Genomic DNA, 14365 nt, shown 5'->3' on the forward strand with positions numbered 1-14365 from the left:
ACAGTATACTCCCACTCTGTCAATTACTCACTTCTTCTACAGTATACTCCCACTCTGTCAGGAGGAACAAATAATCTGCTGCTAGCACCACTTATCCATTCACACACTGTACAATTATCATAACCATTCTTCCTCCATCCACATCACTGAGATACAATTTTATTTGCCAAGAGTGGATCTTGCTAGTAACATAATCTTTACTCTCAGTCACCTCCCCCTCTCTTCTCTACACCTCTGTACATTCTGTTACCTCATTCACTCACTCATTGCACATATTTTTACATCACCTTTTTTCCTGCCTTTGTCCTGCCTACAAGCTCATATTACAATACCTTCATAGGAAGGTTTCTGCTTTATGTTGATCAGTTTTAGTATGCAAATCATATATGTCCTGACTTTATTAACTATGCTGTGCCTGCACTCTTTGATGGCATACAAAGTTCACAACTTACCTCCACTGATGCTGTACACTCATGTATTCCTTGCCTATATACTGAAGTCAATGTTATTATACAGTGTAAAGTGTACACACAACTTCTGTCTTCATGCTGTATGCAGCAATGCGCCTACAGTCAAAATTAAACGCCTTAATCCAGCAAGCTCTACTCAGCTAAGATACATGAAATTAGTAAGTGAAAATGAATAATTGGTTCTTTTCATGATGTGAAGTACCAGCTGGATGCAAACAAAAATAAAGGAAATATATCTTGTATTTCCATAAGCACATTTGCTGTTCAGCAGCAAAATATTCCATGTCATCTTCAAATACCTCCATTTTTCAAACATTGGTTTTAAAATGCTAATACTGGCAATAAATATATACTTGGCAAAAAAAAAAAATACCTACCACACTTCTGCAGTGAAGAAATAAACGCTTATATAGTCCAAGAACCTCAATGAATTCAACTGTTCAAAAACAAAAATAAAAAAAGTTATTAACTATGCACTTCTTTTTTATGTTTTGGTCATGTTAGTGCACTGAACCAATGACCAGCACAAAATTAATTCCTCAATAAAAACATCATCTCCAGAACGTAAGTGAGCCAATGGAACACAAATATATGTGTACATAGAAAGAGGTCAGAGTAATAATCTGGGTGTGTGACTGGTAGAGCCTGAAAAAAGTACATTTATTTGAAATTTACTGTAACAGCAGATAATGGATTTCCTTGTCGTCTTTTCAGTAATCATAACCTAAGTGCACAGAAGGTGGACTGAGTCCCTTAATTTGATTATCATCTTGCAAAGTAGTAAACAAAAGTTATACACTCACCATAACAATGCATCTGTGTTGTCTGTTTTCATCCTTCCTCAACTGAAGGGTTTCGATCTGACCTTGGATCAGATTTTGGCCACGTTCTTAGACTTTGGCTCCATAGCTCAAGTTCTGCCCTTTACTCATAATATTACCTCAGATCAGGTTTGCCCTGTAGTCAGCCTAAAATATTGCACCAAAACAAGGTACCCAGTAAAAAAAAAAAAAAAAACATACACTGTAAATTAAATCAGATTTCAGTTAGAACTGGAAAAGAGGAAGACTAGAGATCATTCAGCCAGGCAGGCAGAAATTACTCCTCAGGACATATTAGGAGCCCAAATTAAAAACTATTAAAACAGGAAGGGGGCAGGAGGGGAGGAGGTTGAGGAAGCACAAAAGCAGACAATACAGATGCATCGTTATGGTAAGTCCATAACTTTTGTATCTGATGTTGTCTTTTTCATCCATTTCTCAACTGATGGGACAGAGTCTCCATCACAGAGGCCCTGGGTGGTTCTCAATGAAGGAGATTCCAAAGTACAGCAGAGCCAAAAGTTGTCCTGTTCCTCAAGAAGACATCCAATTTGTAGTGAGCAATAAAGGTATGAGCAATGGACCAAATGGCAGCTGCACAAATGTCATCTATGGAAATTGTGGACCAGACGGCAGATGATATGGCTACAGACCTGCTGGAATGAGCCTTAGGAGGTTTAGGTAAGCCCTTTGGACTTATAAACAAAAGAAATGCATTCAGTGAGCCATCTGGCTAAAGTTACGTCCGATACCCCCTTGCCCAATTTAGTCTTACAAAAGGAGACATACAACTGGTCTGATGTCATGTAATCTTTGGTTCTATGGAGATAGAATCTAAGCTGTCTATGTACATTTAACATGTGTAGCATATATTCTCTCTTGCTGGAAAATTTTGGAAAGTAAACAGGTAAGTTAATGGACTGATCGATAGCTGCCTCTGATGTCATCTTAGGTAGAAATAAAGGATTAGTCCAAAGGGACACGCTATCCTTATGGAAAAACAAATATGGTGGCTAGGAAGAGAGTGCCTGGAGTTCTGATACTCATCTAGCCGATGTAACTGCAACCAGAAAAATGATTTTCCGTGGCAAGAATTTTAAGTCCACCTTGGCAGAGTGTTCGAAAGGGGGCTGGGTCAAAGCTTGAAGAAGCACTATTAAATCCCATATAGGAGTAGGGTTCTTACCAGGTGGTTGAAGTAAAAAGCAATTTTGAGAAAGGCCTTACAAAATTTCAGTGGGGCCAAGAATAAAGAAGTTATGTACTCACCATAACGTTCCATGTGAGTTGTTCATCTCACCTTCATTCTTACAGATGGGTTTGGAGACGATCCTCGGGTCCGAGTCGGCCTACTACAAAGCTTGAGGTCTTCAGACAGCTTGAGGTGAAGTCCCTATCTCATGATGCACCTGGAGTTACCTCATATCTTGTTTGCTGCATATAATATTACCATGTGTCATTCTATCACTCTTTAGGAGAAAGCCTTAGAAGGATTGAGCAACCAGGAAAAATCTAGCATCTCAGTCCTCGAAAAATGTTGGAGGGGGTAAGAGGGTGGGAAGTAAGAATGAAGGAGAGCTGAACAACTCACATGGAACGTTACGTTGAGTACATAACTTCTTTATGTGAAGTTGTTCTATCTCGCCGTTCATTCTTACAGATGGGTAGCGTCCCATGCACCATCTTTCTCAGGTGGCTCACAGTAGTATGTTTTTCAGGACAGTAGACCCAAAGGAGGCCCTGTCCCTGGAGGCCTTGTCAACTTTGTAATGAGTGATAAAGGTATGAGGTAATGACCAAGTGGCTGCTGCACAAATGTTGTCTATAGGAAGCCTAGCAGAAAAGGCAGAAGACTACTAAAAAGATAGTCTTCCATGACAAATATTTCAAATCACATGAGGAAGCTGGTTCGAAAGGTGGGAGAATAATGCGTGAAAGCATCAAATTTAAATTCCATGAGGTATAAGGAGATTTCACAGGAGGTCTGAGATGAAACATCCCTTTGGGAAAGGCTTTGGATAGTTTGTGTGACATTATGTTCAATCTTTCAAAGCCAAGGTGACAATTAGAGCTAGCCAGCAAGTTGAACCCGAACTGCTGCTGCTGCAGCTCCTTTATTGAAAAGCATAGTCAAGAACTCTAATATGGAGGCAATAGGGGCTTGGTAGGGATCAATGTTATTTTGAGAGGCCCATATAGAAAATCCTTTCTATTTGCTAAGATATAGCTTCCTAGTAGAGGACTTATGAGAATATATCAGAATCAGCTGCGTTTCATTTGAGAGGTTATGGAACCTGGCTATGTTGGGAATTGGAGCAGCCAAGCTGTCAATTTCAGGGACTGAAGACAGGGATGAAGATCCCTCAACAAATGCGTGAGAGGATCTGGAACTGCATCCAGAATCCAAGGGTCTTCCAATTGATGAAGTCGAAGGAAGGAACCAAATCTGATGAGGCAAATGAGGGGCTTCCCAGGGCTTTTGCTTTCTGTAATACTTTGGGTATCAAGGGAATTGGTGGGAATGCACAGAGGAGACCTGGAGGCCAATCGTGTACGAGTAAGTCCCTTGGGGCTTCTCCCGGAGAGGGAATCAGGGCAAAGTAGCTTCTGCATTTCGTGTTCATGTGGTTGGCAAAAGGTCGCAGCAAGGCTGGTCCCACCTGCAGAAAATTCTGTCCGCTATTTCTTTCTTGAGGGACCACTTGTGAGGGAACAAAATTGCTCTGCTCAGTTTGTCTGCTATCACACTGGATTTCCCCGGGATGTGCATTGCTAACAGAAAGTGCTGGGTGGATGTAGCCCAATTCCATACTCTTAGGGCCTCAGGACAAAGGGGGTAGGACCTGGTTCCTCCTTATTTGTTCCAGTACCAGACCACTGACATGTTGTCCATCTGAATCACAATTGTTCCCAGAGGAAGAGAATCCTGGAAGTACTGCAATGCTAAAAGTACCGCTCTCATCTCCAGGACATTGATATGCAGATGTGTCTCTTGTTCGGTCTATGTGCCTTGGGCTGTTCTTCCTTGAAAATGCCCCCCACCCTATCAGGGAAGCGTCCGTGGTCACTGTGGCTGCTGGTGAAGGTAGAACAAAAGGATGCCCTATCGTTACCTGAAGAGAGGTCAATCACCACTGAAGATCCTTTTTGCATGTATTTGTGATCATTATGAGATGAGACATTGGGAGCTCTTGGTAAGACCATTGAGTGAATAACAGCCACTGCAGAATCTGCATGTGCATGCTACCCATCGGTTTTGCTAATATTGCAGCTGCCATCATCCTTAACAATTTTAGTACTTCTGATGCTGGAGCCTTGTCTTTGGATATGATGTTGTAAACCTGCTGATGGAGTAGTAAGACTCTTTATGCTGGAAGTCTCAAAGTGGTGGTGTCCAATTCTGCTCCGATAAAAATGATATGTTGCGATGGCGACAAGACAGATTTTTCTGAATTTACTGTAATACCCAGATGACTGCAGAGAGAAAGAGTGGTGTCCCTGGCTTGTATAAGCTGATGCCTGGTGGTGGCGGTGAGGAGCCAATCGTCTAGGTACGGAAACACCTGGAATCCTAAACGTCTCAGGTGAGCCGTGACCACTGCCATACATTTGGTGAATACTCTGGGGGCTGTAGTGAGACCAAAGGGCAGGGCTCGAAACTGGTAATGACTGGCTCCCAGCTGGAAGTGCAGATGATCCCTGGATGGTCTGGCCATTTTTATATGGTAGTACGCATCCTGGAGATCTATCAAGCACATCCAATTGTCTTTCCCTAAGAAGGGAAGTATTGACTGAAGCGTGGCCATCCAGAACTTCTCTTTCTTGACAGATCTGTTCAGTCTGCTGAGGTCCAAAATAGGTCTCCAGTCTCCCTGTCTTTTTTGGAACTAAAAAGAATCTTGAGTAAGTTCCAGATCCTATCTGGTCTGCTGGAACTGGTTGGATGACTCTTTCTTAGTATTGTTTGGACCTTTACTGTTGCCTGTTCCCTGTAACTAGGTGGACCATCTGAGATTTTTGTTGCCAATGGGGGGGGTGGGGGTGGCGAAAGGAATGAAATATCCTCTGGAAACTATAATTTCTACCCAGTTGTCATTTGTTACTTTGAGCCAGGTGTTTGGATACAAAGAAAAGCGACCCCTGACTACCTCCAGAGTAGGACAGTCGGGCCTCTTTTCAGGACCGCTGGTAGGGCTTCCCAAAGAACTGTTCTCTGTTGCCCTGGTTTTGTGGACCCCCTCTGCCATGAGGGTGGCATCTTCCATTATTGCCCTCTCCTCTGCCCCTGGAGGGGGATTCACCACGTATATCCTGGAAGGCTCCTGGTAGGGGTGGAAAAACCGACTCCGATGGCAGGGTCTTTCCTTCCTGTTCACACCTGGTCAAAGTTTCTTAACTTTGGGCCCGAAAAGAGACGAGCCATCAAAAGGGGGTGTTGACAACGGATGACTTAAAGGGCTCCGAGAAGAAACACAAGCACATCCAGGAGTGTCTCCTAAGAGCAAGTCCTGTACCCGCTGCCCTACTCGTTCCATCAGCTGCATATGAAATGAAGCACATGGATGAGTTCACTATGGAATTGAGGGTAGCAAGCTGGGAGTCGATTTTGTCTGAAGCTCCTGCAGCTACTGTACCCTGAAGAGTATCTCCACGCTCTTTTAGGAGATCTCTTTGCAGTCTTGTAAAATGAGTGAGATAGTTCAGTGAACGCAGGGCAAAAGTCGCTGAACTGTACATGCGCTTCCCTTATCTATCCATAATCCTAGAATCTGTTAGGAGGATGGATAGAGGAAGAAGTTTCCGACATCTCCTTTTTGGCGGCTGCCGCCACAACCAAGGCATCAACTGGCACTCTCTTGGTAAGAAAAGACTTTTAAATACAAAGAAGGTGGTCACTGTGCCAAACCACAAACAAGTAAATGAAAAAAGGCACAGTTGTTCCAGCTTTAATGTGCGAAAAACTTTTATTGCACAAACCACAGAAGGTAGACTTCACACAAATAAAGCTGCTACAGTTGTCTTATACGTTTTCGTCAACTAACTTCATCAGAATGAAGTAACCACATCAATTCCTCCCTATATATGCATTTGTAATTTAATTTAATCCAATTAAGTCATCCACCCATTAATTATACACAATTAAATGTGTAATGTCAAACAGCATAAAAGACAGACTTGTAACTATAAAATTTCAAGAGTTGCTGAAATCACAACCAATAAATGAATGAATACATATACTGTTGATAAATAAAACTTATAAATAAATTGTATAGGTAACATGTACAAATGTTAAAAATTGTATATGTTACTTAAAAAGTTTGTATAAACTCCTAAAGTATAATGAATGAGAATCTTGTGCAATAGCACCATCTTGTGGTGGTAGTAGATAAAATTAATAGCAAAAGTTCAATTAATTTTTTTAAAAAGAAAATGAAAATCTAATCATGTTAAATAGTAGATGTTTGTTCAACATACGCTAAAATCTTGTTAAAAACTATATCGATGTGCACAAATATATATATTTATTTTATTATAATTTTGCAGATCTTAATTTTAAAACAGGTTTTAGAGAAAACATTTAATTGTGTAATTAATGGGTGGATGACTTAATTGGATTAAATTAAATTACAAATGCATATATAGGGAGGAATTGATGTAGTTACTTCATTCTGATGAAGTTAGCTGACGAAAATGTGTAAGACAACTGTAGCAGCGTTATTTGTGTGAAGTCTACCTTCTGTGGTTTGTGCAATAAAAGTTTTTCGTTCATTAAAGCTGGAACAGCTGTGCCTTTTTTCATTTACTAAGAAAAGACTTTTCCTGGGGTGCAGAAATAAATTTATTAGGCCTCCTGGGGACAGGCTCCATGGTGTCTGGAGACTCCCACGCCCTTCGTGAGACCAGCTCTATGAGCTCATCGAAGGCCGGAGACAACCAAGAGGTGGAGGGTTGAGACCCGAAAGCCTTCAGGAGAACCGACTCGTCTTCAGTAGGGTTAGTGGACTGCCAGTCACCCCTCTGCCTAAGGATTTCTAATATCTCAGCAAATAAGATATCCTCAGAGGGAGACTGTGGGGACCCTTCTGATTCATCCATGTCATTATCGGATGTGAGAGACTCCTGTGGAGAGTCTGGATTCCTCTTACAGATTCTCTTCCTGGGAACCTCATCATTGTGAACTTCTGGTGAGGTCTCGGAAGAGCAGGGACCACCAAATGGGGCTTCCTGAGGCTCTGGGTCTCTACACTTAGAAAGAATCTGTGAAGCAGAAGCGGACACAGGCACTTTTGGAGAGAAGGTAGCCGGACCTAAAGTCGTAGATGTCTTAGGAGACATAACTCTCCAAATGGCTTCAAAGGCATTTCTGCTCCGATGAGAAGGGACCGATGGATCAGAGGAAACCATCGATCTCCCCAGCACCGGGAGAGTAGGCTCTGAACTAAAGGTAGGAGCCGAGCTCATCTGAGCCGAAGCCACGAGAGGCAAAGTCGGAAACCACATGTCAGTCCGACTATCCTCCCTGGACCCGACTGGAGAGTGTCAGCTCCTAGACTCCTCGATCGGTGCCGAGGACATCCGAGTATATGGGGCCGATGACACGAACAGGCGTCGGCTCCGAAGGCTCAACAATTATCAAGTCCGACGACTCCGGCTCTGAGGGACTGGTATGGCTCGGAGGAGGAAAATAAGTAGATGACAATACAGTCTTTGGCTCTGAAACTGCTTGGGTTGGAGCCAATAAAAATTTTGCAAATGCTGGTGCCTGTAACAACTTCTGCACCACACGATCCACATCCAAATCGGAAAGGCTTATCGAGGACCGAGATGAATAAATGGATGGAGGCACTGATTGCAGGACTGATGATTTAGGTACCTCGGGCACCTGTTCCAGGACTGGGGACCGGCTCCGAAAAGACAAGGCTCTGAGGGCTGTGGAGCCGATGTTGATGTTTTTTTTTAATTTTTTTTTACTTCTGAAGAAATCAAAGCCTAAGAAGACTTTGAACTAGACCTGTCCTGGTCACGCAAAGCTTCCTGAAATGACTGTCTGACTAATCCTCTCTATCAATTAACTTTCTCTCCTGAAGAACCCTGGAAGAGAAGGAATGACAAATGGAGCAGCTTTCCTGAAGGTGCAAGGCACCCAAACAATATACAAAGTTGACATGGGTATCTGTAACGGACATTTTCTGTCCACATTTTGGACATTTTTTGAAACCTGACTTAGGATGTTTTTCCTTGTCCTGGTCAGCCAAAATGAACAACACAGTGTCAAGAGAAAAAACTACTGTAATATAATAAAGACACACCCAAAACTATTTAAATAAGCCCTGATAAAAATTATAGGCTAAATATGTGGTGACAAAGTGTCACTCTAAAACACACACACACTTTAACTAGTTATCTAAGCACTCTAAATAGCTAAATATATCAAAAAACTATAACAAATATGTCACTTATCAAAGACACACAAAATACTACTTAAACTACATTAAATATAAAGACCTAAAGAAAAAAAGAAGGCCAAAGAGCTATATCTAAATATGAAAAGGCACACCAAAGGTAGGGAATACAAACTATAACGATTTAAAGGCTATAGAAGCTAAAAGCTAACTAAGTAGAGAATTAACGAAGTTATTTAGAAAAGTTTTTGATAATAAATGTGTACTGGCCTGAGCTATGCTGAGGAACCTCCAATCTATTGCAGCAGCAAACTAGATCTGGGTTAACTCCAGGTGCATCATGGGATAGGGACTTGGCCTCAAGCTGTCTGAAGACCTCGAGCTTTGTAGTAAGCCGACAGGGATCAGAGGATCGGCTCTGAACCCATCTGTAAGAATGAACAGCGAGATAGAACAGCTTCACATGAACGGTTTTCGCCAAAGTGAAAATTAGAGATGGCAGCAAGTCGGTCCTTAATTGTAGAATAATTAACACTATTGTTGTAAATGGAAGCAAGGAAGTCAAGAATAGCTTGAATAGGTGCTGAAACTTGATCTAGTTTCCTTTGGAGAGACCAAATGGAAAATCTTTCCCACGTGCTCTTATAAATCTTCCTAGTGGAATCTATTTGGGATAATGTAAAGATATGGTAAACCGGGAAAGAAAACCTGGACTGCATGGCCATCACTGGAATTGAAGAAACCATGCAGTCAACTTGAGGGTCCAAATATCGAGGTGAGGTATATTGGATGGATGAGATAGAAAGTCCTGAGAAGGATCCAATACTCAGGAAGAGTGAAGTACATGAGGCCACAAGAAGGGAAACCACACTTGTGGAGGCCAGAATGGAGCAATGAGGATCAGTATGCTCTTCTGCTGAAATGCCTTATGAAGCTATTTGGGAATAAGAGGAGTAGGGGTCAGAAGATTAACCACTTTTCTGTTTCAAAAGTTCGAGGCTTTCGCTGAAGGAGAAATCTTCAAGGGGGTGATCTGGGGGACCCCTCACCTTCATCAAAGTCAGTGTCTTTTATCAAAGATTCCAGTTGGGAATTTAAGTGCCTCCTTTTGCATGCAAGTTTCTGGGGGGGTGGGTCTCCGGTGGGAAATTATGAGAAGGACTCAGAAGTATGAACAGAATCCTGGATGAGAACTGCCTCGAGGCTTGACTGGGCCAGCTGTTCTAATAGGACAAGATGAAAAGACTCAGGAATCAAGGTAGACAGTGGCAGAGGGGTGGACCCAACGGGGGTGGGCAAGAATGACTTGTCCACTGAGTTGGAAATGCTCTCTACACTACCTCAAAGACAGAGGTCATGGGGAACCAAGGACCAACCTGGTAAGAGCTGAAGCCACCTGCCCAGGATGATTCCAAGCATGCCCAAGAGCCTGCGTCTATGCTCAGGCTGGAGTAAAGCTGCCCAGTGTCAAGGCTCCATGGAGAAGGGATGGCTCTGTAAACAATGAAATCAAACCCAGACCCACAGATCCAACCCTGACCCTATGGCTCAAAGACTGGAGCCATCTGGATTAAAGAAGGTAGAGTTGACAAGGCCAAGTCTTAGGATCCAACACAGACAAACTCAAGCTTCTCGGATCCAAAGACTGAAACCAGAGGACGGATTGCAGTATGAGTCAAAAGTTGGGGTTGGACTGGTAATAAGCTCAAAGATCCCATGGGAGACCGAGATGAAGTCACTCCTAACTGAATCAGTGTTTTGAGAAATTTTCTCGACATCCTGTCCACATCTGCTTCTGTTAGGCTCCTAGCCGACCTGAGGGACAAAGAGGTTTTGGGTGGTCTAGACATCCTTCAAGGAGTTTCCTACAAAAAGCTGAATGAAACCTTGAACAAACAGGCTTCGGAGATAATCTGGGTTATCCAGTATGAGGAGACTGACTTGGTGCAAGTCGAATCCAAAGACAAGAAAAATTGTGTAAAATCTTACCATAACCATTATGTCCTTCTCTTTCATGTTACAGTATTCTACATATAGGTTTACTCCTCTTGTTTCACGTACATACGGCCAGTATACAAACGTTTTCAGTCCCTCTGAGGTGCGTGAGATGTCTGACATGGCTGAAGAAAACGTGGACCATAAAAGTGACATCTGCATGCACCAGCCCTCAGAACTGAAAGCCCCAGTCGTAGCCAGTCCTAATAAAGGCAATGCCAGTCCATTGCCACCCAGAAAGGGAAATGCAACCTAACAGGAGGGGAAGGAAAGTGGGAAGGAATACTGCAACATGGAAGAAAAGGACATCTGTGGTTATGGTAAGATTTTACACAACTTTTCTATGTCCTTCTATTCCAATGTTGCACTATTCTACAGATGGGTGAGTGCCAAAGCTCACTGTGACTGGGGAGGTGGTCTAGAGGCAGACTCCAGGAATCTGGGAAGGACAGTCCTGGCAAACCCTGCCCTGGATCTAGAGATGTGGTCTAGTTTGTAGTGTTTGGTGAAGGTGTGAACTGAAGATCAAGTAGTTGCCTCCAGAATAGTAGAGGTATCCAGGACTTTAAAGAAGGTTCTTAAAGAGGCCATAGCTCTGGTGGAGTGTGTTTTAACTGCACCTTGCAGAGATTTACCCTGGCGTTGGTAGCAGAAGGTGATGGCTTTGGAGATCCAGGCAGATATGGTCTGTTTGGATACTGCCTTACCCAGGGCTCTAGAGTGGAAGGATACGAAAAGCTGGTCAGCCTGTCTGATGGACTTGGTTTTATGCAGAGGTGTCAGTGCACATCCAGGGAGTGCAGTACTCTCTCACTGTCCCCCTGTGGGTTGGGGAAAAAGGCAGGTAGGTGTACGGCCTGGTTAAGAGACAGGTCATTCACCACTTTGGGCATGAAGGATGGGTTAGTTTTAAGGGTAATTCTATCCTTGTGGAAAACTAGAAAAGGAGGAATAGCCATAAGGGCTTGTAGCTCTGATACTCTTCTGGCTGAGGTCAAGGCCACTAGCAGTACAGTTTTCCATGTGTAATATTTTAAAGAAGCTTTGTCTGCTGGCTCAAAGGGAGAGAGCATTAGCTTTTCAAGCACATTGTTAAGGTCCCAAGGAGGAGGGGACGGTTTCCTGGGAGGTCTGAGGTGAAGTACCCCCTTAAGGAAGAGCTTAGAAGGAAGTCTGGATGTTAGCAGGGGATCCAGAGGAAGGCTTGCCGAAATTGCAGTCAGATGAGCTTTGATGGAAGAATAAACCAAACCAGTCTGCAGTAGCTCACACAGGTAAGACAGGACTAGATGGGGCTCACTAGAAAGTGGGTCCAGCTGTCTTTTGTGACACCATAAATTGAATCTTTTCCACTTAGAATGGTAGGGTTTTCTTGTATTTGGTTTCCTGGCCTCCTGCAGGATACTGAGAACATCTTCAATGTAAAGGTGCCTGAAGGGGATCAGAATCCTATCAGCCACAGGGTGAGGTGCAGAAGCTGCCACTGTGGTTGAATCAGGGATCCCTTATGTTGTGTGAAAAGGTACACTCGGGGGGAGGGGGTAACGTGGTGATTGCCCATAGACAATTGTAGAAGTAGGGGGAACCAGTGCTGTTGGGGCCAGTAGGGAGTCACCAACAACATTTCTGGAGTGTCCTGCTGGATCTTCAGCAGTACCTTCTGAATAAGTGGGAAGGGGGGAAAGCATATAGATATTTCCCCTTCCAGGAGATTGAAAAGGTATCTGTTGCCAGTGCTTAGGGGTCTGCTGTCCTGGTGCAAAAGACAGGACGTTGCCTGTTGATGGAGGAGGCAAACAGGTCTATTTGAGGTGTACCCTATCTGAGGACCAGATTCAAGAAGACATCTCTGTGAATCATCCATTCATGGTTGTTTGTGATGGTTCTGCTCAGACAGTCTGCCTGAGAGATGTGGCGAGAGGGAATGTAGACCGCCTGCAGAGTAATTCCCTGTGAGGTGGCTAGTTCCGATACCAGAAGGGCTAGTCTGTAGAGGAGGTATGACTTGGTCCCTCCCTGTTTGTTGAGATACGACAGCACTGTGGTGTTGTCTGTGTAAGTCTTCAAGGGACCTTACTGGAGGAAAGGTAGAAATGCCTGAAGGGCCAGAAGAATTGCCCTCTTCCTGATGTGTTCCAGTTTGTGAGGTTTTGACCACAAGCCCTGAACCCTTTTATGGCCCAGAGTTGCTCCCCAGCCCAAGTCTGAGGCATCTGTGTACATGACCTGTGTGGATAGAGGTGGTAGGAGGGGAAAACTTGGGATTGTGGTTCACTTGTGCTAACCACCACTGTATTTCCTTTTTCAGGCAAGGAAGAAGGGTACCCTGTGCTCCAGAGGATGGGAGTGCTGTGTCCAGACTGACCAAAGATACCATTGTAACTTTCTCATATGCAGTCTTGCTAAAGGTGGCATGGGATGCTGGCTGCCATGTAGCCCAAGAGTCTGAGGAACTGCCTTGCTGTGAAATCTGTAGAGTGAAGGACCAGAAGAAGATGCTCTGTCAATGTTTTCACCCTTACGGGTGGAAGGTATGCTTCCATGAGGTCTGTGCATATTCTGCACTCGAAGAAGACAATGTCTTGGGTTGGCTGGAGATGCGATTTTGGGAAGTTTAACTGAAATTCCAGGGACTGTAGAAGAGACACTACAATGTGGATGTGGAGCTGGAGGGTCTCCTTGCTGCCTGCCTAGATCAACATGTCCAGATAAGGCAATATCTGTATTCCCTTTGTCTTGCAATAAGCAATCACTGGGGCCAAACATTTTGTGAAGACTCTGGGTGCAGTGGAAAGCCCAAAAGGCAAGGCAGAGAAGTGTAAGTGAGAAGAGCCCACCAAGAACCTCAGGTATTTCCTGAATGTTGATTTTATGGAGATGTGGAGATACGCATCCTTTATATCTAATGAGGCCAGGAACCCTTGGGTGGAGCAGGAGAGGAAAGAGGGTAGGGTCAACATTCTAAAGGTAGGGCCCTTTAAGAATACGTTGAGATGGGAGAGGTCTAGAATAGGTCTCCAGGGTCCATCTTTCCTGGGGACCAAGAAGATCCTGCAGTAGAAGCCTCATCCTTTTGGAACTGAGGGAACTGATTTGATGGTGCCCTGAGCCAGCAGAGTTTGCAACACCGGTTGCATGGGGTGCAACTGTTGTGTAGGTGGCTGCGGGGTGCTTTCCTTTTTGGAGGGGAGAGCCAAGACATGAAATAACCATTCCGGAGGATGGACAGGACCCACTTGTCTGAGGTGATGTTGGTTCACACAAGGAGGCAGTGAGAGAGGCAGGCTGACAGAGGTAAAGCAGGAGGGGGAGGAGGAGGAAAGAAAGGTAGATAGTCAGATGCTACCTGCCCTGTCTTGAAAGGGCAGTTTCTGGCTAGAGGAGAGAGATGCTCTAGCTGGAGGGAGGTGTTCCTTTGTAGGCTTCCTAGGCCTTGAAAAAGCAGCAGGAAGAAAATGTTTCCTTATAAACTGGATTTTAGCTGGATAGTTTCTTTGAAACTTTGGTATGGGGGAGAACAGCAAGTTTTTAAGGTCCTGCATTTCTTTACATTTCTGTTGCAGTGACTTGAAAAGGTCTGCTACTTTAGAGCCAAACAATGCTGTATTGTCTAGGGGTGCATCACTAATCTTTGCCCTAAAATCATCAGACAGGGGTTGAAGGCAAAGCCAAGAGT

General features: G+C 43.9%; 1 protein-coding gene across 7 annotated transcripts in view; it reads right to left on the reverse strand.

Moving 5' to 3' along the window:
- The window catches only part of CEP43 (centrosomal protein 43), a 2274574-nt gene that overhangs the window by 972116 nt on the left and 1288093 nt on the right, over positions 1-14365 (reverse strand). For all 7 annotated transcript variants that reach the window (XM_044069398.1, XM_044069434.1, XM_044069407.1 and 4 more), the window contains exon 10: positions 848-906. In XM_044069398.1, the coding sequence (XP_043925333.1) occupies positions 848-906 (59 nt within the window). The remainder of the gene's footprint in view (positions 1-847; positions 907-14365) is intronic.

The sequence above is a fragment of the Protopterus annectens genome, chromosome 1.part0, assembly GCF_019279795.1.
Source record: "Protopterus annectens isolate FY-2018-M chromosome 1.part0, PAN1.0, whole genome shotgun sequence".
NCBI classification, from domain to species: Eukaryota; Metazoa; Chordata; order Ceratodontiformes; family Protopteridae; genus Protopterus; species Protopterus annectens.